The 27,170-nt window shown below is 40.8% G+C and overlaps 1 protein-coding gene across 1 annotated transcript in view; it reads left to right on the forward strand.

Moving 5' to 3' along the window:
* LOC122797040 (histamine H3 receptor-like) overlaps positions 1-27,170 on the forward strand; it is a 223,934-nt gene that overhangs the window by 183,899 nt on the left and 12,865 nt on the right. The window contains exon 5 of the mRNA XM_044065814.1: positions 4,951-5,117. Within this exon, the coding sequence (XP_043921749.1) occupies positions 4,951-5,117 (167 nt within the window). The remainder of the gene's footprint in view (positions 1-4,950; positions 5,118-27,170) is intronic.

A 27,170-nucleotide genomic window follows, 5' to 3' on the forward strand; every position in this document is an offset into this window, starting at 1 on the left:
ATTACCGGTTCCATGTAGAATATTATATATTTCTGCTTTATATGCTAAACTAGAAAATATTGCTACACCCCCACCTTTTTCGGGTTTCATGATTCTAATATCCTTATTATTAATAATTTCATTTAAACATATTCTTTCTTGAGTAGTAATATTATCTTCCTGTGTGCTTTTCTTATATCGTTTCTGTCCAGATATTTCCTTATTGAGACGATATACATCCTTACACACCATTTTCTCATAAGTACTCACTTGAGTGTGACTACTAGGCATATAAGTACTTTTTTTCTTTAGTTCTGTATGTACATACTGTCTGCTGTCATCATTATTGGCCTCAAACTGCAACGCTAAATTGAGCCTCCTACTAAATAATTTGATCTCCTTGATATGATCAACTAAATTAAATTTGTTTGATGGTATAAATTTCATCCCCTTACTTAATAATGTGCAAAATTCATCCTTAATGGGTAACTCTGTATAATTGAAAACCTTAAAACCTTTATATACTATAATAGAGGGCATATTCCTATGTGAATTGTCATGTTCCATCCCTTCATCGCTATTCAACATAATGGGGTGATGTGTATGGTCTAACCCTCCATTTCTGGTGTCCTTTGCCCCTCCATGTGTCAGTGTTTTGTTCATCTGTATCTCCTGTTCCCCTGATTGTATGGTTTCCAATAACTGGGGTGAAATCTGCCTCCTTGAAAATTCTCTTGTCTATGTGTCTCCCTCCATTCACTATGGCTGATGTGTCTATCCTTTGACTGTGATTTTCTTTCTTGTGGCCAAATGTAAACTTTGTGCGTTCTGTATATCTCTAAATCACGTTCAATCTTCTTATTTTTTCTAAGATAAACACTCTCAGCCTTGGAGCCGGCCAAATTAAATTGCTTGTGATATAGGTCACTCCAATGTTCAAATTCTACATGTCGTAAAATCATTTCATTGATACTTTCAAGTTCGTCAACCAGTACACATAATTTGTCATCATTACATTTCATTAATAATTTCATATACATGTACCCAAATTCATCAAAATATCATTAAATTCAGTTATAACATTTTCATTATATTCCACTCCCATGGGTAATTTGAAAAACCTTAAACCCTTAGGTACAATCTGGGACTTGATACATTGTGTCAAATAGGCATTATCAACTTTAGCATTTTGAATCTGTATTAATTTATTTCCTAAACTATAAATCATACTTTTTATTGAATCACTATCACAACCACTGCGACTGATTTTGTTAGTGGTAGAATGAAATTCCTGATCAAACACATATTCATTCCTTAAGAAATTATCAATAGCTTCATTATTTGAATGAGTATTCTTGTATATAGTACTATTACATTTATTTTCATTTCTATGCCCAGGAACATTTTCCCCAGACTGAATATTTAAATTTCTATTACCAGTACCTTTAGTGTTAATGTTCTGTGTCCTTGCCATAGCTGAATAAGTCCTTTGGGGCATAATGTTCTTAGGTTTAGCTCCACATTGTTCGGTTTCCACTCGACTGTGGAATAAACTGAAATCAAATGTGAAATCCTTCTCCGGTGTCAATATGATATCACTATCCTTCAAGACAACGTCTATAGGGCAATGTCTACTCAATGAAATATCATTTGCCACACATTGTTGTCCATTTGGGATATCACCACATGTATCCGATATATCCACTAGCTCTTTGTGCTGATTACTAGGTGTCCGTGACGAACCTTTAAAAGAAGAAGTGAGCTCCATACTCTCTTTTGGCTTAGGAGCTTCCACTAATGAATGTACCATTTCCATGAGTTTTTTTACGTCTTTCTGTAGATCGGCTACTTGAGCCCTTAATAGTAATACCTCCTTGCTGTTCGATACAGCTGACGTTTCATCCCCTGCTCCTGCCATAACCGGGAAACAACAACAAGTAACAAAAAAGCGAAGTAACCAAAGAAACCAAAAACTGGCTACGGAAGGTAACCAGGTCAGATGAATGTAACTGGAACAGCAAGAACTGATAATCCGAAACAGCTCAACCTTGAGTATCTCCATGCACACAGTTTCCACAAATGCCGTCAAAGTTTAAAACTCTTCTTTATTACACAAGATCCACAAAAGATACGATAAAGAAACACGACCAGTTGTTAAGCGCTTTCATCTGCTACGCGCAGACTTCCTCAGAACTAGTGTATACATCCATTGCTTGCATTTAAATAACATTCTTGGTGCCAAAACTGTGATTGTCTTTTAAAGAAACATACTATTACACAACACATTACCAATGACAAATGTAAATATGAAAGCATTACGAAAAACTATTTATAACTGTGTACACTAAACAGAACCTAATGGAATACCATAAAAAAAACTTTTTGTGCTAGATGCCCTACCTATTAAAAACTTATGATGTGTTTTAAAATATTTATTATTTTAACATATCAATATCCAGTATTAAATATATAAACTTCTAGTATCATACATTTTATTTATCAATTATTTATTTATATTATATCAAATAAAACACATCATAAGTTTTTAATAGGTAGGGCATCTAGCACAAAAAGGTTTTGGTTACTTCGCTTTTTTGTTACTTATTATATATACATTTATTTAACTTAATTGCAGGTAACTGGGTATTGTCTTTTCTGCAAATGCACAAATAAATTCATTCCTGCAAGCATGAGAAGTGCTTTTCGCTTCATTCCCCCTGCACCTATTGTTCACCTGTTCTGCACCTTATCACCTAACTAGCATGCAGTTACACTTCACTGAGCATCCTCTTTTCAACAAATGCACAAATTCATTCCTGCTGGAATGAGAAGTGGAATCCACTTCATTCCCCCTGCCCCTATTGTTCACCCACCATGCACCTTATCACCTAATTATCTCTGTAGCTACACTTCCTGATAAATCCATTGTCAGTCCACCATAATGATAGAACGTCCAATTAACCGTACCATCTGAAATCCTCTTCAACAATGATTCAATTGCTATCTTAGATACAACACTACAAAGTGCGTACCATTCACTCATACTACTTAACCTCCAAAACAGAGTTAGATGTCCAATAGCACATTACTCTGACCTTCACTTTACTTCTGATCCCGGGGCCTCTAACAATGTCTACAAATCCATCTCTTGACAGAACTGTGTCTCAGCACTAGCTGAACAAGCCATTCCTTAAGTAAGAGTTGGAATCCATCTCATTAGACATGATATTTATAGCTGACATATTTGCTGATTCCTCTTTTGAGCTTGCTGAGTCTATACCACTGAAGTTCCATTTCTTTGAAAACATTGGTCTTGTTGACTGTTACCTCCACATGTTACATCTTAGGGCTTCAGTCCTCTCTATGCAGGAAGCCACATATGCTCTTTAGTAAGATAGTGTTTTGCTTAAAATAAACATGCCCTTTCTCCAAAATATGGTTATAGAGGTTTCTTCAACTAGCCTCTTAATCTTCTTGTTTTTTTTTTTTTTTTGTGGTGGGAGAAAGCAGGGAGAAGAGAGAGTGTCTTTCACATCCCGGAAATATACTGTCAGCCTAGGTATCAGCTAGTTTAAAAAGATATTCAAGCTGTTTATTTCTTTTGCTCTGAACATTATATATTTTATAACTGCATTGGCCAGTGGATTATTTTTAGCAAGAAGCCAACCAACTAGCCCATGACAAATGGTGAAGTGGAGTCCATTTCACCAAAGGAGTGGCTGCTGCAGTACGTGCTTCAAGTCGGAGTAGCAGATGTTAGTGTTATGGACACTCACCCTTTGGTACATGCCTTCAGCAAGCATTATTTGCTTGACCTTTAAAGAAAGATTTGGAATAAATTGGGGAAATTTTTTCTGCAGTTCCCATCTGTCTGAGCTCCCACCTGGGTGATCCTCCAGTTCATTTCACACTGGAGATTAGCCAACAAAGGAACCATTATGCAGGATCCTCATAGCTAAATATAATGGATCCATTTCTGCCTTGTAAGTCGCTCTATTAAGGTCCCTCTTCATTGATTAGGAATATATCCTAATCATTCCTATATGTGGATGAATGGCCTTCAGTAAAGAGGAGCTATTAAAATTTACTGTATGTCACGGAATGTGTATTTCTTATATTACATGTTTAATAATGTGGCATCAAGGTTATGTTATTCCTGCTTTGCTTCAAGGTGGGTACTTGGTAGTGGCCTGCTGGTAGAAGGTAAAATGGCCTCCTCTAGAATTAAGGTACCATATGTATCTAGTATATTACATTATTCTGTGCACTGACCAAACACATGGGTAACCTTGAATTCTGCAAAAACATATCAAATTTTGTCTCATTAGGTCTCGCAGCATCTCAGGGTGTTACACTATTTCCCTATAACACCCATTCTGTTGGGCATCATTGCTTATATATTGCATAATAGATGTTGTTTGAGTTCACCAAGTCACATGCACCTCACTGCCACCATGCACTGTACCTCACAAATTAGTGGCATGGTGAGTGCACCAAAGGACCCTTACTTTAAATGGGCCTAACTGTTTTTGTTAATCTTCATTGTTGCATAACTGAATGTACTCTCCCTATAGTCAGTACTAGAGGGCTTATTTTTTGTAAGGAGGCCTAAGTACAGAAATGTATGGAACAGAATGATGGTACAAGAGTGATCAGGTATTTAAGGGTTATAACACAATGCTAGAAACCTTCAAACTGGGAGTAATAAGTAAATTTATTTAATCAAAATTAATTGTTATACATTTTATCATTATACCTAAAAAATAAAGGAAACTGTTTCAACTGACAATTCAGAAAGCCATACAGTAATGAAGTCAGTGTAATATTACTGAAAATGTTATTTCGTTTTCACAGTTATTTTTAAAATGTGTTGGCAAATGAATACTTAAGTATTACCATGGATTTCTAGAACTTACTTTCTTCAACAACAATGAAATAATTTGTAATAAATAACTTATGCTTTTGTTCTAGGTGCAATTTCCATACCTTTATACATACCTTATGGATTATATGGTATTTGGATACTTGGAAAAGAACTTTGCACATTTTGGTTGGTAATGGATTATACTGCATGCGCAGCTTCAGTTTTTACCATTGTCCTTATCAGTTATGATCGATACCTCTCTGTCACTAAAGCTGTAAGTAAGACATCTAATATCATGGAAATATTTTTTATCAAACCAAGTGGCAATATTTTCTATCAAATCAAGTCAAAAAAGTATATAAACCTGCGACATATTGCAATATGAAACATGTGCCACTGTAAATGCTTTCCCCTTTTTTATCAAGCTGTGTTATTTCTAAAGCTTTTCTCCATCCAGTACTATAATCACAAATTGAATTTGTAAACCATGCTCTGGAGCTGTCAGAAAAGTCTGTTCATAACATTCTACAATATCCTGCAATTTACATTTTTTTTTTTGTTTTGCACAAATACAAAAAATAAAACATTCCTGGGTATTTAATGAAATCCATGTAAGAATAATGGGAGTCCTACATGGAAGGTACAGTGGCCATGTCTGTGGCTCCCCCTCAGTAGTACACCTTGCATATTAATGAAGGCACGCTACTGGGGGAGAGCCATGTAACATTCTTACAGAATCAATGTAAGGGGTGTGTTACAGAGTCCAGAGATGATTAACACACACCCTGCACTTTCAAAGTGCCGAATATTCAGTATATGGCACTGAAAATAACATTTAAATAGTTTAATTTTTTTGTGTGTGCTTGCCCGGCATGGCAAGTGCTTAGCAATGGACATGTGCCAGACATCTAAAAATAGAAACCAGATGGATTAAATTATGAATGGAAAGGTCAAGTTTAAGCATAGCTGAGTGGGTTTGTGTGGCATGCTGTGATTCTTTAACTAGTGGAGGGATATATATAAACATACAACAGCAATTCACACAGCTATGTAGCTGAATGGTTACAGTGACAGCCATAGGTGCAGGGTTCAAATCCACAGAATGGTTATTTTGTAAATACACATTTTGAGAGTTATTTTAAATCCTGATGAACTAATTGTGTGATTACACAAACAGGTTATTAATATTAGTGGGCAAATACACATTTATGAGATGTACTAGTAAACCATGACTGAATTTTGTGTGAATACACAGACTGGGTATTATACATGTATGTTGAAAATACATGTAAGAGATGTATTTTAAACCCCTAATAGAATATTGTATGTATGCATAGACATTTTATAAAGAATTTATTTTGCAATTACACAGTTATGAAATGTATAATGAAATCCTGCAGTGCTGTGCCCAGCTAAACTCCATTAAGCATAGCTAAGCCTAGCCAAGCACTGCTTAAACAAGGAATGTTTTAGCAGTGCTTAGCTGGTTTGTGCATTACTAAACAGTGCAAAGCACTGCTAAGCAATCTCTGTTTGAGCAGTGTTCAGCATAGCTAAGCTGGTTTGCAGACTGCTAAGCATTGCTAAGCATTGCCTGTTTAAACACGGCTCAATTGAGCTCAGCAGGTTTGCATGGTACTAATTGAAGCACCACATTTTTAAAAATGGCCTAATGGCAGCAAAGGGTGGGAAAACAGCCTTATTTAAATGCAACAGTTGTGAATATAGCCAAAATCTGTTGCAATCTGATGTGGCAGAGACTATGGCAGGAGTTGGACAGGGTGCATGCTTCCAGGGGCAGCAGTGTGGCATTCTGGAGTCCAGGGTCATGATTGGTCTCCTTGTAAAAGACCATGACATCTGGCTGCTGCAGGGTGAGTACCAGGGATTGTAATACAAATCAGATGCCTGGGATCAGCTGGCACATGATCTTACCAGTGGAACTGATATCCCCTGCACAGGTGAGGAGGTGCAGCACTATTTTGATGACCTGAAGCATAGGAAGAGGGATCTCATGGCCACTTGGATCCGAGATGCCTGTGATGACAATGCCCCGCAAATTTGTAAGTATTGCTAGCATTGTTTTACCAGTGACTAATCTGCATGTGTGATAAACAGGTACACATAATGGTGTGTTTCCCTCCCCACAGCTGCAGGAGAGACAGCTCACAACCTGGAGGCCCATGCAGGGCACCTGGCCAGGTTGCGCTGTGACTGTGGGGAGTACAGATGCATCTTGCAATCTATAGTCATCTAAACAAGAAAGAGTATATTAGTAACAGTCAGCGTGTTTTGAGTGGACTGCAATGAATGTGGTCATAAATCTGGATTGATATAAGTGAGTAATCCCAGGTACAGTTCAATAGAGATGAATGCATGATACCTGATAATGTTAAGGAAATAAAGTTCAACTGCACTCATAATGTTAAGGAAATAAAGTTCAACTATTTTTATAATGTTAAGAAAAATAAAGTTTGTACTGCATTAATTGTGGAATTACAGCTGTATTGCAACACCTGCATTATATGAAGAGTTCATCAATAAAGACTGTTACATGTATACCAATCACTGCATGATGTAACCCCTAATAAAGCTGTGTTGTGCAATATGTGTGTATTTTGGGCTGTTGGTCATGAAATCGAGCAGTACAACTGCTGTGAAGTAAAAACAGGAATAATACAACAAAGTGACTGAAGGTTAGCTTATAAAGTAGTGTTTTGCTAAACAGCAAATATGGAGCTGTACTACAAGATATAATGCATTATAATATTTGTTCTGCACTAAGATATGAATTTAGAATAGGAATGGCTAAGGTATATAGTGTGTATTTCAGGACTGCCTTGAGTTAAACATTGCATTTCAGCTATATGCATTCCTGATCTTACGATATGCTGCTGCAGGCAAGTATGAAACTGTAATAGCTGTAACTGCAAATATACCATCTGAAACTCTATATGGGGCTGGTAGCCAACCAAGTACTCTGATATGGTCTGTACAGATCACACATAGTTCCACCCACTGGGGGTTAATAATTACACCTGCTTTCCTTGTATTAATGCACAATTCACCTACTATCTCTGTCATGCATGAATCTCATGCATGTGTGTTCAAGTGGCACTGCAGTCTTGTATAACACTCTACCTCTATTACCAGGTCACAGTTTGTTACCAGATGAGCTCAAGCACATATTAGTCAACCAATATTAAGCAGTGGCTCAGTAGCTCAGTATGATACATATTACATACGATGTATATTCTGTTGCACACTGACCGGGGTTCGAATCCAGGGACAAGTCCTACTAAATATTTATAGAAACAGTCATGTATTGCTAACAGATGTTCTCCCCGCAGGAATTACAGGTAAATAAATGGCTGTAATAATTGTATGAATGGATTAGTAATTTGTGTGCCCAGATGTACCAGAGTGTTAACAGCATTGCTCAGCAAGGTGATAAGATGTCAGTATATAAAAAGTCAATAAGTACAATACTACAACAGGTTAATAAAACTGTTTACTCTTGGTATGACTATATGCCTTGTGTGTCTGTAAATTTCTTAACCCCATGCCTGCCAAGGGTGGCACGATAAGTGTAACATCTCCGTACTGTGCACGACACATGTTTCTCAAGTGTCACGCTGTCATGGGCTGTGCTCACTGTTGCCAAATCTCTTGGACACGGATTTAGCATACACTTGATTTATGTCAATAATACAATCACACTACATCCGTCCACAGTACACCATGGTAGTCATATAGGTCCACCTGACATGTAATAGTCCTCTGCAGTTGTGTGCCTGTAGGTATTACAGCTTGGCCTATGCTGTCCCATACATATAGCTTGAGAGCTATGTAGGTGATACAGAAGCCATAGGGCACTTTTATAAAGTAAGGGTAGACCTGTATAGTACATCAGAGTACTGTTGCAAACAATATAGCCTATGCTGGTAGCAATGGAATGCCTTTCTCACTCCCCCCACCCCTTATCTGCATCATCATTTATTATTGTTATACATCGGGTGTGGTTTACTTTTAACATATGTTGTTCTCAAAACATTATGTTTGGTCTTGTGTTTCATTATTGTTATATATTACAATGGTTGCATACTAACGTACCTTGTTGAATTACCTATGTTGTTGGCCTTTTGCCGTAACTGTTACTGGCATGCTGTTATAATACTGACTGTTATACCACTTGTTGTGTTCCATATGCTATGCAATGTTGTATTACTGGTTTAACTGGAACAACCTGGCATGCTGTTATAACTAACATTTAAATGTTCTGTTCATTACTAACCTATACACTTTGAAAAAAACCTCCACACCATAGCTGGACGTAATAGGCCAGTTCCTGCAGATCCACCTACCCTTCCTCAACCAGCCATGGCACTGGGTCCCAATACGACTGGGACCCAGCCTTGAGCTGCCCCCTCTGCCAGTCCTGCACCACCAATTAGTGGAACCATCTCAGGAGATGGGGCCTGTGTCCCCTGGGAGTGGGCACAGAGAGAGAGAGAGTTGTCATCTAGTGACAGCTACTAGAGATAGTGTGCAAGATCGTGTGCACTGTGGGTTTGATTGCTTGCGCCAGACTGAGGGCAGACTGGCCAACCTGGAGGCCAGGCTGGCCCCAGTGCCCTGCCCCCAGTACAGCCATCTTTGGGGCAGTGAAGGAGCAATGTTGACTGCCCATGGGTGTAGAGCTCAGTCTCACTGCTACCATCTGGAGGCACAAGGCTCTCCAATTCCACATCACCTTCCGCATCCAAGGTGTTTACCCCCATCATGTGTCATACACCACCTCTGTCTACTGTCTTGTCTGTCTTGTCTGTTTGCAAAAGCGACCTCTCCAACCCAACTTACTTCCTCACTTGTACCTATAACCCTTCCCCAACATTCCACTCTCACCTCAAAATAAAATGTGAATCTGTCCCACAAAAAAAAAAATTGTCCCATACATAGCTTTCCATTTTGCCCCCACATACACTGCCCACAATCAGTTATTACAGCAAATAATCAACACAGTTGTGTCACCCATACCCCACTCTCTGGGATGTGAGGCTCCAAATTCCAAATTCTCTACAACCTGCACAGCTGTTGCTGTACAGCAAATGGAGAGCTATGGTCTATTCCTACACCCATCCTGCAGATCCCTACCTGCCTTTCACATTGTTTTACCCTCCCTGCTTGTCTCTACTTCACCACTTTTGTATCACCCTTTTTTTCTTTTCTGTTTTTGGAAACAGTGTGGGTTTAAAAGGAGCTAAGCTGTTTGGCCTTGGCACGCGGTATCTCACAAACCCATGCAAGCCCAATTAAAGCTACTTAAACCTGCTTTAATCACGTTCTGTCTTTCTGACATTGTTATGCACATCAGCAAAATGATCACCCCTACCAAGTCTTCGACATGGGAACCTACCACCTAGGGCATAATACATTAGCCCAACTAGGCCACTTCGTTCTGAGGAATAACAGGTGTTTCCATAAACATATCCTGATTGACAGTAATGCACATCAGCAAAAAAAAAATCACCCTTGCCAAGTCTCGGACAAGAGACCCTGCCACCTACAGCATAGTGCACTAGCTCACTAGACCACACAGATGTGAAAAATAACAGGTGTGTATATAAGCATATCATCAGTGCCGGTGATGCACATTACCAAAAAAAAAAAAAATCACTCCTGCCAAGTCTCAAACTCAAGACCCTGTCAACTACAACATAATACATTAACCCACTAGTCCACCCACTCAGCTCTGAAGTATGGCAGGTGTTTCCATAAACATATCCTGAGTGCCAGTGACACTCTGCTTGTACATATAATGGAAAAAAATGACAGATTACTTGGGATTGTGATGCACACACCAAAGCAGTACACAGCCAAGTAAATGTTGATGGATATATGTGAGGCCTAGGATATCAGATAGATCTGACAACTGCACAGACTGTTGCAGAATATCCACAGTTGTGCCACCTACATTTGGCAAGATTTGTCACAAAAACCCAAAACCACGCAAGTGAGTCCAAGTGCATGGACTAAACCAACAATCCAAGGTAAATCATAAAAGTCCAGCACAACCAAAGTGGATCAAATTACATTTATTGGTATAAAAGGTGGCTAACCCAAATACAACAAACTGGTTTCGGCTCTAAATAGCCTTCCTCAGTGTTACTGCTTGAAGAAGCACACAATGTTTATATAATGCATTCTAAATTGCTGTTGCCCCCTTATTGCTGCATACCAAATCAATTATGTTCATTCAGGCCAGGTTTAAAGAGAGCTCCCAACCTTTCTATCCAGCCTGACTCTTTTTCATTAAGTTTGCTATGCCACCCTGACTTGCACATTCTGTTTCCCTGAATTTTATCTATAATGGTGAATTGGAATTTTGCAGTATGATGGGTTAGGGTATGGTTATAAAGGGCATTTGTAAGCCTTTTGTTCCTCATATCACTTAGATGCTCACTGATCCTAAATCTTAGTTGACGTGAAGTTTGTCCAACATAGAAGGCAGAACAGAAGCATCTAGCTAGGTAAATAACCCAGTAGCTACTGCAATTACCCATAATGTTAATCGTATATATTTTTGAAAGGTTGCTACTGGTAAACTCCTTAGTTTTACACATGTGTGCACATGCACTACAATGTCCACAGGGACTGCTACCTGTTAACCTGTCTACAAAAAAGGTAGTTTGCTGAAGATTAGTGATGGAACCCTTTTTGTAATTAGTAAGGTATGAGTTGATTGTGCTTCTCCTACGATAAGAGTATAGACACTGAGGGGGGAGAATATTAGCCAATCATTCATTGACTAATAAAATGTTCCAATGGTTATTGATAATGTCTCGAAATTCATTTGTGTTATGACCATAGGTGGTAAACAAACGAATACTCTGAGATGTATTTTCATTCAATATGTCAAGCTTTGGTCGATATTGTAGTAAGTTCTCCCGGTCAAACCTAGCAGCATGCATACTAGCAATATGTATAGTCCCCACCTGACTACCCCCACAACACATCGGGGGGCAAAAAGCACATGGCCAATAAAAAACATAGAGCAACTTTTGAAACAGATGTTATCATAAACAACAATATGCACACATACTCAGAATGTCAGCAATGTGGTCAGTATCACAGTTCGTACTGTACATGTTGATATACACACATATTATCCTATACCAATGCCACATTTGTATTTGCTGACAATACCTCTCCCCCATAATTCCATAGGTACATCTGGTGTGGCCGGAGTCCAACATCATGTAGCTGGTGAGTGTGAAACTGTTTTGTTATGGCTCATCTATATAGGGATGACAGTTTGCCATGGGCACAACTGTTAAGCTTCACCATGGTACAATACTTGCATATTCAATTGTGGATAGGTTCACCTCACTGCATTAAACTGGTAATCACAGTATCATATTTGCAAAAGCTGTAACATATTTGCATGTATTTTTGTGAAAGGCTAGGCAGTCTGCTATAAATGGTGGCATCAGTATGGTGGAAACTGGTGCACTGTATTTTAAGTGAAGATCCATCACATACACTGGCATGTCGCTTATCTTACAGGTGTATAGTATTGGCAACATTAACTGGATGTAGCTGCACTGCATGTTGTTAAGGGCCTGTCATGTCTGTGTCTGTTGTAGTCTGCTTGTGTGTTGTGCATGGGATCAGTAATAAGGTGTGGTATGGATAATGATGTTGTGGCACCTCACATGTGTGTGTGTGTGTGTGTGTGTGTGTGTGTGTGTGTGTGCGTGTGTGTGTGTGTGTGTGTGTGTGTGTGTGTGTGTGTGTGTGTGTGTGTGTGTGTGTGGTTTAGCAGACATAATAGTGCAGGTATTAATGTAGTCATGTTGTCTTCCTCCTCACAGGTGACCGTAAGGGTTGGTGTCTGTCACCCTCACAACCTGATGTCAGTATTTCATCTGACTCTGGTGGTGATGATGGTGGCAATAGTAAGGCACAGGTGGGGTTGTTGGGACTGAATCTGTCTAATGGGTTGACATCCCACTTTCTCAAACGATGTCCCTGAACACAGTCAGTATGCTCACACATATCCAGTCCCCTGCGGCCACAGATATTGGACAGTCAGCGGGTGGTGGCATCAAACAGGAGTGTGTGGTGACTATGGCATCTGTGAATGTAGACACTAGCCATAGCTAGACAACTGGCAAGGTTCCACACAGTCAGATTTACAGGGGTGCTTGAAGGAGGACTGCTGCCCATCCACCACTTGTCACAGGTATCACATCATGATGCAAGTTTCAGTCCATCATGACATTACAGTCACATTCTGAATGCAACATCAGATGGATGGTCAAGATCATGGATGTATCATTGTCTGGCATCCATGACTCCATCTACAACATTGGTGATGCCAAGATTATTTTGCTGATGTAGTGAACAGACAGGGTGAAACACTGTAAGTACTTTACCTCACATTACATATGTTGGAACATGTGATGGGAGTAGGGCATCGGACATGTGGATGTAGGTCAGCACTAACATCAGCTGAGATTCCAGGTGGCCATGCACAGTCATGTTCCCATAGTGGCAGTACCAGCAGCACTACAGAAGGGAGGGTGCTGTCCACACCCTGAAGTGGCAGACCATGGGCATGTGGTCCTGGGTGGTCCTGTGAGGGACACAGACCCACCAGACACCAGTCACCATCAAGAAGTAGCACCACATCTGAGCCTGGGCATGGTTTGCCAGTGCCTCTCCTGACAGAGACAGTTCTCATGTTCGTGGCCGGAGACGGTGTACTGTACATAATGCCATGTATGGTCCACAGCTGTCCAACATACCCTCATGTAGGGCTAGCACATGGCTTGACTGTGTCTGCACACACACTCACAAATCACTGTCACATGACTAACAGACACACATGGCTCATCTCCATGGCCCAACTGACCAGCACCCTTCCAGATGCACACACATGATGTCAACTGTGTGACACAGCCTAGGCCTTTGGCAACCCCACGCCACACCCTGTGCACGTGACACCTGTGTCACATCCCTGTCATCCATACCATTGATGCAGGGACATGCAAATGTGTGTCTGTTGCACAGGGTGACTATAGTACATTTAATGACAGTTTGTAGTGTAGTAGTGTTATACCCTATAAGGTGCTGTCTGCTGGCATGTGTCATGAGTACAGATCAAAGTCTGTGTACCCTTGTTCCATGATGCTGTATTGGTGTTAATATTGCTGACTGACTGTTGTCTCCCACAACATTTTCTGATTGTGTTCCAGGGGTCTGTTTGTCTATGCCATGAAGAGCTGGTGTCAATATAGCACCTCTAGATGACACTGTGCCAAAACAGAAATGTGACTTTGCCAAGGTACATCTGTATATGTGCATGGTTACTTAGGTGTGTATGTGTAGAACAGTGTGTCAGCACAATGGGGGCAGACAGCATAATCTTGCATGCATACCCCGTGACACAGCATGCTACTCTTGATACATGTCATGTGGGAGTTCAGTAAGATCATGGGTTCATAGAATCATAGCAAGTTACTAGAGTAATGGCCCTGGGGTCTTTAAAGCCTAGCCATTAGTTTATCCCCAGAAAGAAACATCAGTCGACACCTGTTGCCGCTGTCACTGAAGGAAACAGGTGGGACCCCTGAGACAGATTTCTGGTTTGCCATCCACTCATCATGGTTGTGCTTGAAGAGGGTCAGTATGGTACTCTGTTTGATGTGTATGGGAAGTGCATTCCTGAGACAGGGCAGCCTGTGTGAGACAACATGTCTCTCTAGCAGGTTGTGTTGCTGACACATATCAGATTCAGGCCTGTCATGCAGATAATGTGCAAGGAGTTAGACTTAGGAATATGGGGCAGTTGTAGTAGGGCAGGGTCCAAGATTGCCTTGTAGGCATGACACATCCACCTCTGAGCAACCTGTCCAATACCGAGTGAGGCAATAGTGATTTGAGCCTGTCTGCATTGGACTGGTTTTGGAGGCCGTGGATTACCTTTGTGATGTATTTCTATGGCCTTTCCAGTTTATGCAGATGTCTGGATAGGTACTTACCAAATGGGATGTTGTAGTAAAATACTGGTCTACCGAGTGAGGACTGTAGAGAGGTAATGACTACCTTTTTCTGGATGCAATCCTTTTACCTATAAGATGAACTAAGTACAAGGTTTTTCTGACCACTGCCACTACATGATGGTTGCATGCAAAATTGTTATCAACCTGAGAACCTCGGTCTCTCAACAAAGGTTGCGTGTTTAGGAGGTTGCCCTTGATATGGTAAACAGTGGGGCCGTGTCTTTGCTGAATGGCATGATGATACATTTTTTTGCATTTAGCTTAAGGCCAAGGCCTTAGTACCAGTCCATAGTTGATGTAAGACCATACTGCAGTATTTTATCATCATTTTGGGAGTCAATGACAGACAGCACCCAACTTACAGTTATCCACAAACTTGGTCAATACCCACAAATGTAGGTGGTGGCAGGTAGCATTTATGCCTATATACATGTGGGTTATTTAAGGGCAGCAGCTACTCACAGGGCCTCAAAATGTATACATATTGCACACACATAGACAATACACACTAGGGTTGCCATCTTATCAAATGCCTAATGTAGGACACTTTTTGTAGTAACATTAGAGTTGGCAGAACAAACCACACCCACTGCTAGTGCAGTGGACAGCACTTCACTTTTTTGGCAATATAACAGCTTATTTTTGTACCATTTGCCTAGATTATGCTATTTCTCATAACATTTAGGTGTTTTTGATGGAAAATAACTGTTTTATGTAACTATTAGAATAACGTAGGAAATGTTTATTGTCCTACACTCTTGGGATGTTTTTACTGTTTTAGTTGTTTTCACAGGACACATCTGGTCAAACATGGACTGTAACTTGTGCAGTAGGATAGGTGGTAACCTTAACACACTCACACTGCTGCAAGGGGATATATGGTATACACACACACAAATACACAAACTACCCTTGTTGAGACTAGACCCCTAGCTGTCTAATTGTATATACTGCATTGCTACATACATAGCATATGCCCCACAGAGTTGATGTGTTTTTGGAGAGTCCATCACTACTTTTCAGGTGAATAACATCTGCAGGTGCTGCAAAGGTTGTCAATGGGGGGGGTTAACAGGTTTGCACAGGCCTTTAAAATTGTATAACCATTGCACACACACAGGCAAGACAGCCACACTGCTTCAAGAGGATATGCTTACAAACACACTCAGAGAGGTGCTGGTTTTGAAAGTAGAACCCCTACTTATCTAGTTATATACACTATAGCACTACATATTTATCGCATGCCCAATGGCGTTATTGTGGTTGGAGCATATCTAACTGCTCTTCTAAGGTGGATGACATCAGTAGGCCCTGAAAAGTGGGGTGTTAAAAGGCCCTTAAAATTGTATAACCATTACACACACACACACACACACACACACACACACACACACACACACACACACACGCACGCGAGACAGCTGCACTGCTGTGAGAGGATAGCCTTACACACACACACTGTTATAGTTGCTGGTTTTGAGTTTAGAACCCCTACCTATTGAGTGATATATATTACAGTGCCACGTACTTATTACATGCGTCACAGAGTTTATGGGTCTAGTGAGTGTCTATCTGTGCTTCTACAGTGGATGACATCAGAAGACCCTGTAAAGTAAGGCAGTGGGGGGTTAACAGGTAGGCACGGGCCTTAAAATGAATTAACATTGCACACACATAGGCAAGACAGACACACTGCTGCAAGGGGATACAATTACATACACAAAGTTGCTGTTGTTGGGATTAGAGCCCCTGCCTATCTAGTTGTATATACTATAGTGGCATGTAAATATTGCATGGGTCACTGTGTTTATATGTTTGGAGTGTGTCTAACTGTGCTTCTAAGGTGGATGACATCAGCAGGCCCTGTAAAGCAAGCCAATGGAGGGGTTAACAGGTAGGCACAGCCTTAAAATGTATTGGCATTGCACACACATAGGCAAGACAGACACACTGCCACAAGGGGATATACCTATACACATACACACACACTTACAGAGTTGCTGTCATTGGAATTAGAACCCCTTCTTTCTAAATGTATATATTATAGTGGCAGGTACTTATTGCATGAGGTACTGGGCTTATGCATTTGCAGAGTGTCTGCTACTGCTGTTAAGGTGGATGATATCAGCAGCTGTTAACAGTGAGGCTACTGTTGTGAATGAAAGTAGTCACAGGGCCATAAACTGATTGATGTTTGCACAGACATAGGCCTGTTGGCTGTGTGTATACCACTTTATGTGGAATATGGACACACATGCACAAAGGGGCTGATGTGAGATTAGAACCCCTACCAACCTTCTATTACACTCTTCAATTCACCGCACTAGTTGCACGTGCCACTGGTTACAATTGGTGTACAAGTGGCTGAAGCACTATATCACACTATGCCTTTCTGTCTCTCTCTCTCTCTGTCTCTCTATCTTCTTTTGGCTTTTTCCCAGTTAGGGGTCACCACAGTGAATCACCTGTCTGCTCACAATTGGCAGTGGAGTTTTACGGTGGTGGGTTGCCAGCCCTGCCCCAACCTTCCACGGAAGGCACATATACACACGCACTCACTCACTCCTAGGGCCAATTTAGAGTATCCAATCCATCTACAGCATGTCTTTGGGATGTGGGAGGAAACCGGAGCACCTAGAGAAAACCCACGCAACCACAGGGAGGACATGCAGACTCCACACAGAAGGTATCACAGCCAAGGATCGAGCCAGACCACCTCTTGCTGTGAGTCAGCAACACTAACCACTACAACACTGTGGCTGCCCTCTCTCTCTCTCTCTACACACACACACACACACACACACACACACACACATAATTATATATATATATATATATATATATATATATATATATATATATATATACATATATATATATTACCTATATATGTATCTATATAAATTCTATAGATACATATAGATCTTATATGTGACACATACTGATAGATAAGTGCAATCATGTCTGATGGGGAGAGGGAGAAACAGGTATGCAAAACTGTCTGTATGCACAGAGATATATTGACATCTCAGTTCTATAGGCAGATGATGCTTCAGACATGGGGTGAAATTAGCTAAGTGCTAGAGCATGCCCAGTGTGACTTTCAGTATGTACAATGGAACTCTAGGCCAGACATACCTGTACTCCAGTCAGGGATTTTGTGTGCTACAGCCAGTTGGCTGCTGCACCTAATTAAACAATCCAGTACCTCCATGATATAATGGCCAAAGGATTCCCTGGCTGTGTGCTGGCTGTAATATCTGACTCATACCTAGGGTGTGTACAGATTGTATTAGACTGAACAGGGTTTTGCATCATATGCCTGGTACATTTTACATAGCAATGTGATTTCCTGGTACATCAGTGGCAGATCATTATAGGTTGACATGAAGAAATGCTGCAGACATTTGAGTTACTGACCCCATACATAGCAGGGAGCCCATGCTACTACACAACCTGTTCTACTCTGCACTTTCTACATTTGACTGGCCAGTCGTTCATCTTCCGCCTTATATGTGGGCCTTTGTCTTGGTCCTGTTCCTGACTTTGTACACAGTTGCTGCTCTATGTCGTTGTAGGTATGCTGCGACTTGGGTACAAGACGTAACACCACACACAGGATTGCAGACTTCACACCTCTGACTCTACCTGCTCTGCAGTATGTCCAGCACTGTGCTCCATATGTCTACTGTGGTCCTTGGACAGTTTGTGTTGTATTGATATTATAATGCTACATGGTTCTCATACCTCTCAACCTCTTAAAGCAGGAAATTTGGACAAAGCCATAAATAAAATTGGGACATAGGCCCACAAATAGGGACAATTATTTAGTATTACTCTTACAAACTTAGACAGTTGGTAGAATAACAGGTTTTGTATTAGCATGAATTTTCTGAAGGGTATGAAGTTTGCATCTCAGATGTCTGTCATTATTTTCTAACATCTGTCAACCTTTACTGATTTGCCACAAGTTTCCCAGAAAACTGAAATATTATGAAAAATGGACCAGAAATATGAGGCAAAAATGTGGACATTCTGCGAAACTCTGTACATTTGAGAGGTATGGTGCTGCCCACTGACTTGTTGTAAGTACTGACACAGTTAAGTGACAGCCTTGACATCCTGCTGCTGCTCTGACTTGTTACAACCTGGTGTTCTACTAGCCACCATCTAGGTTACTCAGAGCTGTGCACTGCCCATATCTGTGGACCCCTGTCCCTCCATTGTCTCTGGCTTTGTCCAGCTTTCTTGCAGTAACAAATAATCACATATTGGCAGTCTGTAGAACTCCTACCATAGGTGTAGCTCACATGCAAAATAGCAGGTGCAGCCAATCTCAAACCATAAACACCATCAAACATGGTAATGTACTTATCCCAGTAAGCCACAACAGCTACCAAATAGTGAAGTTAAATTCCTGACACTATCAAGCCAGACATACATAGCACATTGATCCCTGCATATTGTGGAAATTGAACATGTCACCAGGTTTATTGGGACAACCCTGGGATTGTGTAGTCTGCTGCTACTACCTTGCAAACATAAATGTTACTGCAGTTGTATGGAAACATGGGTGTGTTGGGGGTAGGGAACTCTAGCACTGACAGTCATGCATCTGTCCTATGACCTCATTGTTTGTCATTCTCCTCTCATAGTGCAGTGGGTTTTGCTGCCTTGGGGCCTACTGTCCAGTGTTGGGCAGAGAGTTCCTGTTGTCCTACATAGCTGCCGTCTGTCTGCAGGTATCCTTGTAGCCCACACTATTCTCTTGCATACATGTGGCAGGTCCATACATATGCTACCATAGTCTAGTACCCCATACATTTGTTGTAAAGAAGAGTGACTTACCTTGTGCTTGCAGCAGTTGAGATCACAGTGATTTAGGGCTGACTCTGTCAGGTGCACACAGTACACAGCCAATACATGGTAAGGTATAGGTTGTGTGGTGTGTCTGGCATCTTTGTTACTATGTATGTGAGTCAAACTGAGGTGTCAGTCCCTAGGTCTCTATGATGTCAGTACATGTGCTATGCGTTGCCTCTTTGCCAATGCCAGGGCATACTGGTTATGCCTACATCTGCCTACGGGGACAGGCTCAGGGTGTTCCTCCTCTGAGTCCCCCTGTAGCTGTGGGGACCTTGGCACTGGTGGAAGGCTGTGTGTTCCTTCCTTGAGATGTTCCTGTCTCAGCTGTTTCTGCATGGCACATACTGTGAACACGTGTACACATGTAGCTGGAGAGTACTGCAGAGCTCCACCAGATATATTGAGTCAGCGGAAGCATGACTTGAGCAGTCCAAACACATACTCTATGATGTTCCTAGTTTGTGTGTGTGCCTCATTATGGCATTGTTCGGTAGGTGTGTGTGTATTTCTGATGGGTGTCATCATACATGGTTCCAGTGCATAGCCAGCATCCCCCAGTAGATGGCTGTATGGGATCTCCCCCCTGGCAAATGCCTGGTACAGCTGTGATGCATGCCAGATGCAAAAGTTGTGATAACTGCCAAGGCTGCCAGCACACACATTCATGATAATGCCCTGGGCACTGCACATGACATGGCAGTTGATGGAGTGATTCCCCTTGCCGTTGACATATACTCTATCCTCCACAACAAGTGATGCTTCGATGTGCACATGGGTGCAGTTTATGACACCCAGTACCTCAAGGTAGTGTGCTACATGGTGGAAGGGATGCATATTACTGGCTGTCTCCTCAGAGGTGCATTGTAAAGATATGTGCTCACTGGCATGTGTTTGCTTGGCTGCCTATGAGATCCCCATCATGTCCCTAGTAGGTCTTTCAACAGTACCTGTTGCTAGTATTCTTAAGGCTACACATACCTTTGTTTCCACTGGGATGGGTTCCCCTCTGTAAGCTGTGGGTCTGATCTGAGGGTGACAAAGCTCGGTGGTTTGTTTTTTTATGTCCCTGTCCACCCTGTAGCTCTACTGTCTCCAGCTCATGTAGCTCCTGGAAGGTTACCCTGCACCTGAACACTCTTCTCCTTATCAGCCTAGGCCTATTGTCAGCATCAGCATCAGCAATGACCTCAGGGTCTAGCACATACAGATGAAGCAGAGCAGCAGCAGCCCCTATACTTTTGTCACTTAAAATTTCCATGTGTGTACTCTAATGGTGCAGACTATGTGGGAAAATCAGATTGAAGGGTGTAAGCATACTTTTTAGTGGTGTGCTGCAGATGCAGCCTGTGTGATTGGCTTACTATGATGCATTCCACCTGCCAGGTCTATCACTGACTGTTTTGAATGGCCCAATCTCAGTGGAACAGGCTTATCAATCATTTATACTTGATTGGCTTTCCCAGGCTATTTCCTTATATTTTGTTTTTAATTTGTTACACTGCTAAGCACAGGGTCTGTGGTGCACAAACCCTCAGAGCTGGTATAAACAGTGGTCAGCTATCTAAATACACCTCCATGCAGCACAGGCACATTCAGCTTAGCTTAAACCAGCTAAAATACATGCAGCGGGGCTAAGCACAGCTTAGCAGCACCAGACACACTCCCCTCTTTAGCTGTGCTTAGCTGAATTGAAATGGGTGCAGCTGAGTGGCAGTTCACTTAAACATAGCATGACACATACCCTTTTGATGTCAGCTACCTGTTCTACTGACACCAACATGGTTCTAGCCATACACAAATTTTATCTGCAGACACAGTGGCCCATTTATTCAGTAACCCCAGCTAATTTGCATACAGATCCTTGCATATTCCCTGGATAATTTACCACTCCTTAGCAACCACTGAAACCTGCCATTATGCAAACTGCATGAAGAACACTATAATGCATTATTTTTGCAAATGTCTTATTTCAGTTTTTCAACATTTTAATATTTTTTTTGCATAATGGCATGTTTGCGCATTGCTGTCGCTGCACAAATGTAATACGTGCATTAAAAAAATAATATTTTATAATGATATGATTTGCATTGCATTTTAGACATACTGAGCATAGTTTTTGTCATTTCCATGCCTACATTGCAATATCCAACCTTCTTTTTGGGCTTTTATAGCCCCTGTCTAATTTTTACATTTCTGCACATGTTTTTTTTCCATGTATATTTCTGACACCATCACGCCTCCTACATGGGTACCATTCAGCTTACTGGATCAGAAATTACCCTCATTTCCATGGATTTCACCTGCTTATGAGGTGATTTGTATTCCACAGGCACTTCCATGTCCACACGCTCGTGCATGCCCCTCTGCTCTGTTTACTGAATTGCTTGGCTGACAGTTTCCGTATTGAGGCCATGCCAGTATGCCTACATGGAAAATCACTCTATGTAGACTTTGTTAAACTCCACCATTATGAAATGCCTGTAAGCTACCATACATTTTATGGGTCTACTTTAGATGAACAAAATGCCACTTACCCGAAACCTGTTTCACTGAGAAGAGAAGACTGCCGGCACCACAACACCGATGTCCCAGAACACCGACTAGTCACTACAGGTAAGTAACCACTCCCTTATTTAGACTTCTGTTTAATCGACTACGCTGCTGGTTGACAAGTATGCAGGATTGTACAATTCTTATTGTAGGGAAATATTCCCACCTATTGCTGATAGTATGATGTGGCTTTATTTTAGGACACAGCTGTGATCTGGAAAATCACACTTTTTTAAGATTGTTTGTCTGTAAATGTTCCATCCTACCATATCTCCTGAGCAAAGGTACCACCTCTATCTTCCTATTAAATATACTCATACCCAGTGATACTACAGCTCTGAGAAACATATGTTTTGCCTTAACAGTATTAGTGCCTTTCACATTAAGATAGATCTGCCTGGAAGCACGTGTGTGTTTTATAAAATTGCATGACATTCTCTTGATATCAGAAGAAAGATACATCCCAGAATTGCACACTTCTTGCAGTGTACATGATGGAGGCTTGTTGTTGGTTATGTTAGATATAACATCATTATATGTTGTCAAAGGAAAAAACTTCAAAGACCAATTCACGTAAGGTACAAGTATGGCACCCTTTATTACTTGCAGCAAGGAGACAAAGCATGCAAATACAGGATTTGTCTAAATTACTAATGAGCAGTATGCTACTTTTAGACAATTCTATGAGATGTTACTTTTCTATTGTTGACGTAGTTAGACACAGCTTTCTGTATTACTCTACAGAAAATGTTACTTAGATTTCCTGCTGACATGTTCTGATTGAAAACTCACTATGTATTGCATAGAAAATGTTACTTAGATTTCCTGCTGACATGACTGAATTATTGTTGATTTAAAAACATTTGAGAAAAACAACCTGGCCTTGGAGCTTATTTTTAGCCCACTACAAACTTTCTATTCTTCGATTGTGCAGTTCTAATATATATGTGCTACATTTTACCTAGATTCAAGGTACATTTCTAGCTTAGGTACAAGTAATGCTGACTACAGTTTATACTTTCAAGCAGCCTTTGTTGTCATTATCAATAGCTTCAGCAGCTGTGTACTTTCTCATGGCATAAGCAGAAAATCAATAACTCTTTGTTAAGTCTCATGACACTAGTAGAAAACACTTCTTATTATTTTCATGACATTAGCAGAAATTAAATGCTTCTTGTTAATTTCCATGGCATAAGCAGATCATAGCTGCTCATATTTTCATGACATAAGCAGGATTGGAATGTCTCTAGTAGCTGTGCAGATTCATGCAGTGTGAACAGAATAAATGTATTAACCCTTTTAAACCTCAAATGCACTAAGCATGCATATTACTAATACATATTTTGTTAACATTTCCCCCTTTTAATACTTTTATTCTACTTTCAAAATAAGCATAAACAGTTTGTTCTTCCCCTAACCTCTTCCTACTCAGGGTTTGCAGTTAAGAGAGTCATTCAGTTTAAACTTATGAAAGCATTTTCAGTTTTTCAACAATTCTTCAAGTTCAGCAATTTGGTATAAGGTTTCTGAAACTGACATGTCTATAAAGTCTTTAATCAGTCTTTTCATGCAGGGGATGCAGCAGCAAACACATACCACCAGTAGGATCATTCCTACACAGATGGAAATCAGGATGTTCATTAGGATACTGCCCCCCCCCCAAACAATCTCTGGAAAAAGTCCGTCAATGGATTTGGTCCTGGTTTGGACATAGCTGACACTTGCTGAATTACCTCAAGGTGATTGTCTATCTCGTGTTTGTGGTCAGGAATATATGAACAGCACTCCTCCTGGATTAAAGCGCAAGTACATCCTCTTGCCACTAGGGTGAAGTTGAGAGCCATGCAGTTTTGAAGCACTACAGTTCTCATGGCAGTCAGTTCATCAGTCACCAATTCTAGAGAGGAGAAGGTTGCATTGCTCATTTCGAGAAGTTTAGACAGTTTTCTCAGTTCCCAGATTGATTTCATTGCTCCATATGCTGGCGATACACCTGCCCACGAGATGATGGTATCACTCAAGTCCATATGCGACAGTCCATTTTTCCCTAGGCCCACAGCATTATGGTTTTTCCAGCCCACATTGATTTGCCCTACTGAATTGACAGGCTTCTTGATTTCTCGTCGAACATTTCGAATTTTCCCCTGAGGCAAAACTGCTGTGTGTCCTATGGCTGGAACCAGGTACCCCAAATAACAACTGCCGGACCAATTCTCAGGTAACAACTTGTATGCTTTCCTACCACATACAAAATAACAGTCTTCTACTTTGGTAGTAACTTTACTATGTCCTGGTTCTGGATGAAACATTTTTTGTCAACTATAATCAGTTGTTTATAAAGATCAGCGTTATGTTTTACTTCATCAGTTGTCCTATGCATCAGTTCAAAAAATGAATCATAGCTTGTGCTGCAATAGGAACCTGTGTTATCAGTTTTATTGTAGCATCTATAGGGAACAGTCACATTGCAGTTGCTCCAACCCACCTGAACTGTATCATTTTTGTAAAAACACACAGTCCCCTTCTGTCGAACAGACAAGTGCAATGCTACTTTATCTTGTGATGTAACATCTGATGTATCATAGACTAAATTTTCCCAAGTTTTGTTGGCTCCTAGAAGGACTGAATTTAACAATAACCCCCCATATGCTGTTGGCAAAGCTGTGCAAATCCAGCAATTCGAAACATTGAAGGTCTCAGCATACACATATTTGATTGCCTGGTAAGTGTTGAAGTTTGGGTGCCACTCTACGTGCAACTCTCCATGTTTATTCAGTTCAGTTTGTGTGGCTGGGAAAAGGAATGGCCACAACAAAAAGATTATTGTCACTAGTACAGTTAACAGGATGATTATGCAATACTTCTGAGGAAGTGGTTGTTCTGCATTCCTGTTTTCTCCGACTCTTCCGAGTAGTTTTATTTGGATTTTTCTGGATTCTATCATTTTTGCTTTTGACATTTGATCTTACTCTCTGCCCAAATAGGACCTTCAGCACCAATGGTTTCTTCACTGGGGTTGAGACGGATCAGTGCTATCGATCTGACCCCCCTTTGTAGCCAGACTTTGTGCTGAGGGCCCCGATGGAGAGGTAAGATTTTTGTCCAATTCAAAGTTCTTAACTAGTTTGCAGTGCATCAGATGGATCCACGAGGCTCATTCTGCTATCCTTACTGCAGTGGGTGTCGAAAGAAGCACCTGATATGGACCTTCCCACCTTGGTGATGTCCAGTTTTTCTTCTTTATATTTTTCACCCACACCCAGTCCCCTGGGATCACTGCCACTTCCGATGTTTCAGTTTGTTCTTTATCTGAAACAGAATTTGACTGCAACAGATGTTTAGAATTCAACAAATTTCTCATGTATTCAGCTAGTGTATAGTCAGCTTCCTGGTCTGTGGACATGAGAACTGTTCCGACTGCAAAAGGATTGACTCCTTTTGAAAAACTACTTGGAAGGGCTTATTATACACCCCAGTGCCAGGGGCAAACAATACAGCCAATTCTTTCCTGTCTCAGCTATTAATTTTCTTAATTTATTCTTTAATATTCCATTATGCTTCTCAACTAGCCCTGCAGATTGCGGATGGTATGCACAATGATTTTTTTAAAGAAATACCAAAATGCTTACTTAACTGCTGTATGGTTTGGTTTACAAAGTGTGTACCGTTGTCACCATAGATCCTTTCCGGAATGTCGAATCTAGGGATGATTTCTTTGACAAGTACCTTTGCCAACATAGCTGCATCTGGATTTTTGGTTGGAAAGGCTTCCACCCATCTGGAAAACATATCTACAATGACAAGACAATACTTCTTATTTTTACATTTGTTCAATTCTATGAAATCCATACAGATAGTGGGAAATGGATATGGTGGTGTAGGGAAACTCCCTTGCTTGGGCTTTAACGCCCCTTGTGCATGATGTTTGTTACAAATTTGGCACATCAAACAAAATGTTTTAGAGTAGTTTGTAAATCCGTACGTTGTGAACACCTGGTTCATCAGCTGTACCATCCCCCCTGTTGAGACATGGCACTGCCCATGGCTCAACAAAGCTGCATATCTAAACAAATTAGATGGTAGTATTGGTTTCCCTTCTTTAGAGATGTTTAGCCCCTTTTCGAGAATTGCTCCTCGTTTTACCCATCTTTGTTTTTCAGCTTGCGTAGTGAGTGTCTGCATTGTTTTTAACATTTCTAAGTCTAAAATCTCAGACAGTTGTAGTTCCTCATTTAAAAGGAATATTTCAGAAGCTGCTTGTTTTGCAGCTGTATCAGCTCTCGCATTACCTTTTGAAATCCTATATTGTTGCTTGGTGTGAGCTGTGCATTTACAAATAGCTACTTTCTGAGGTAACTGAATAGATTCTAAAAGATCTAAAATAAACTGTGCATGATTGATAGGTTTGCCAGTAGATGTTATCATTCCTCATTTTTTCCACTGTTGCGCAAAAACATGTACAGTAGAAAAATTGTACTGGCTGTCAGTAAAAATGTTTACACATTTACCCTTTGCTAAGGTACATGCCCGTGTCAAGGCAATCAATTCTGCTGCCTGTGCAGATAAGTTGTGTGGTAAAGGTTTTGCTTCTATAATCTCAGTGTCAGAAACTACTGCATATCCTACTAGGTTCTGTCCCGCAGGGCCCCTTTTGCACGGACCATCCATGTAGTATGTCACCTCGGCATCATCCAAGGGGACATCCGTGAGATCTTTTCTAGGTAGTGTCTTTTGCTCAATTACCTGCAGGCAGCGGTGTGGTGTGCCATCTGCAGGGGTTGGGAGCAAGGTAGAAGGGTTCAAAGTTGTGCATCATTCAATTGTCATGTGAGGTTGGCTCAACA

This window comes from Protopterus annectens, chromosome 3.part0 (assembly GCF_019279795.1).
Source record: "Protopterus annectens isolate FY-2018-M chromosome 3.part0, PAN1.0, whole genome shotgun sequence".
Taxonomy (NCBI): domain Eukaryota; kingdom Metazoa; phylum Chordata; order Ceratodontiformes; family Protopteridae; genus Protopterus; species Protopterus annectens.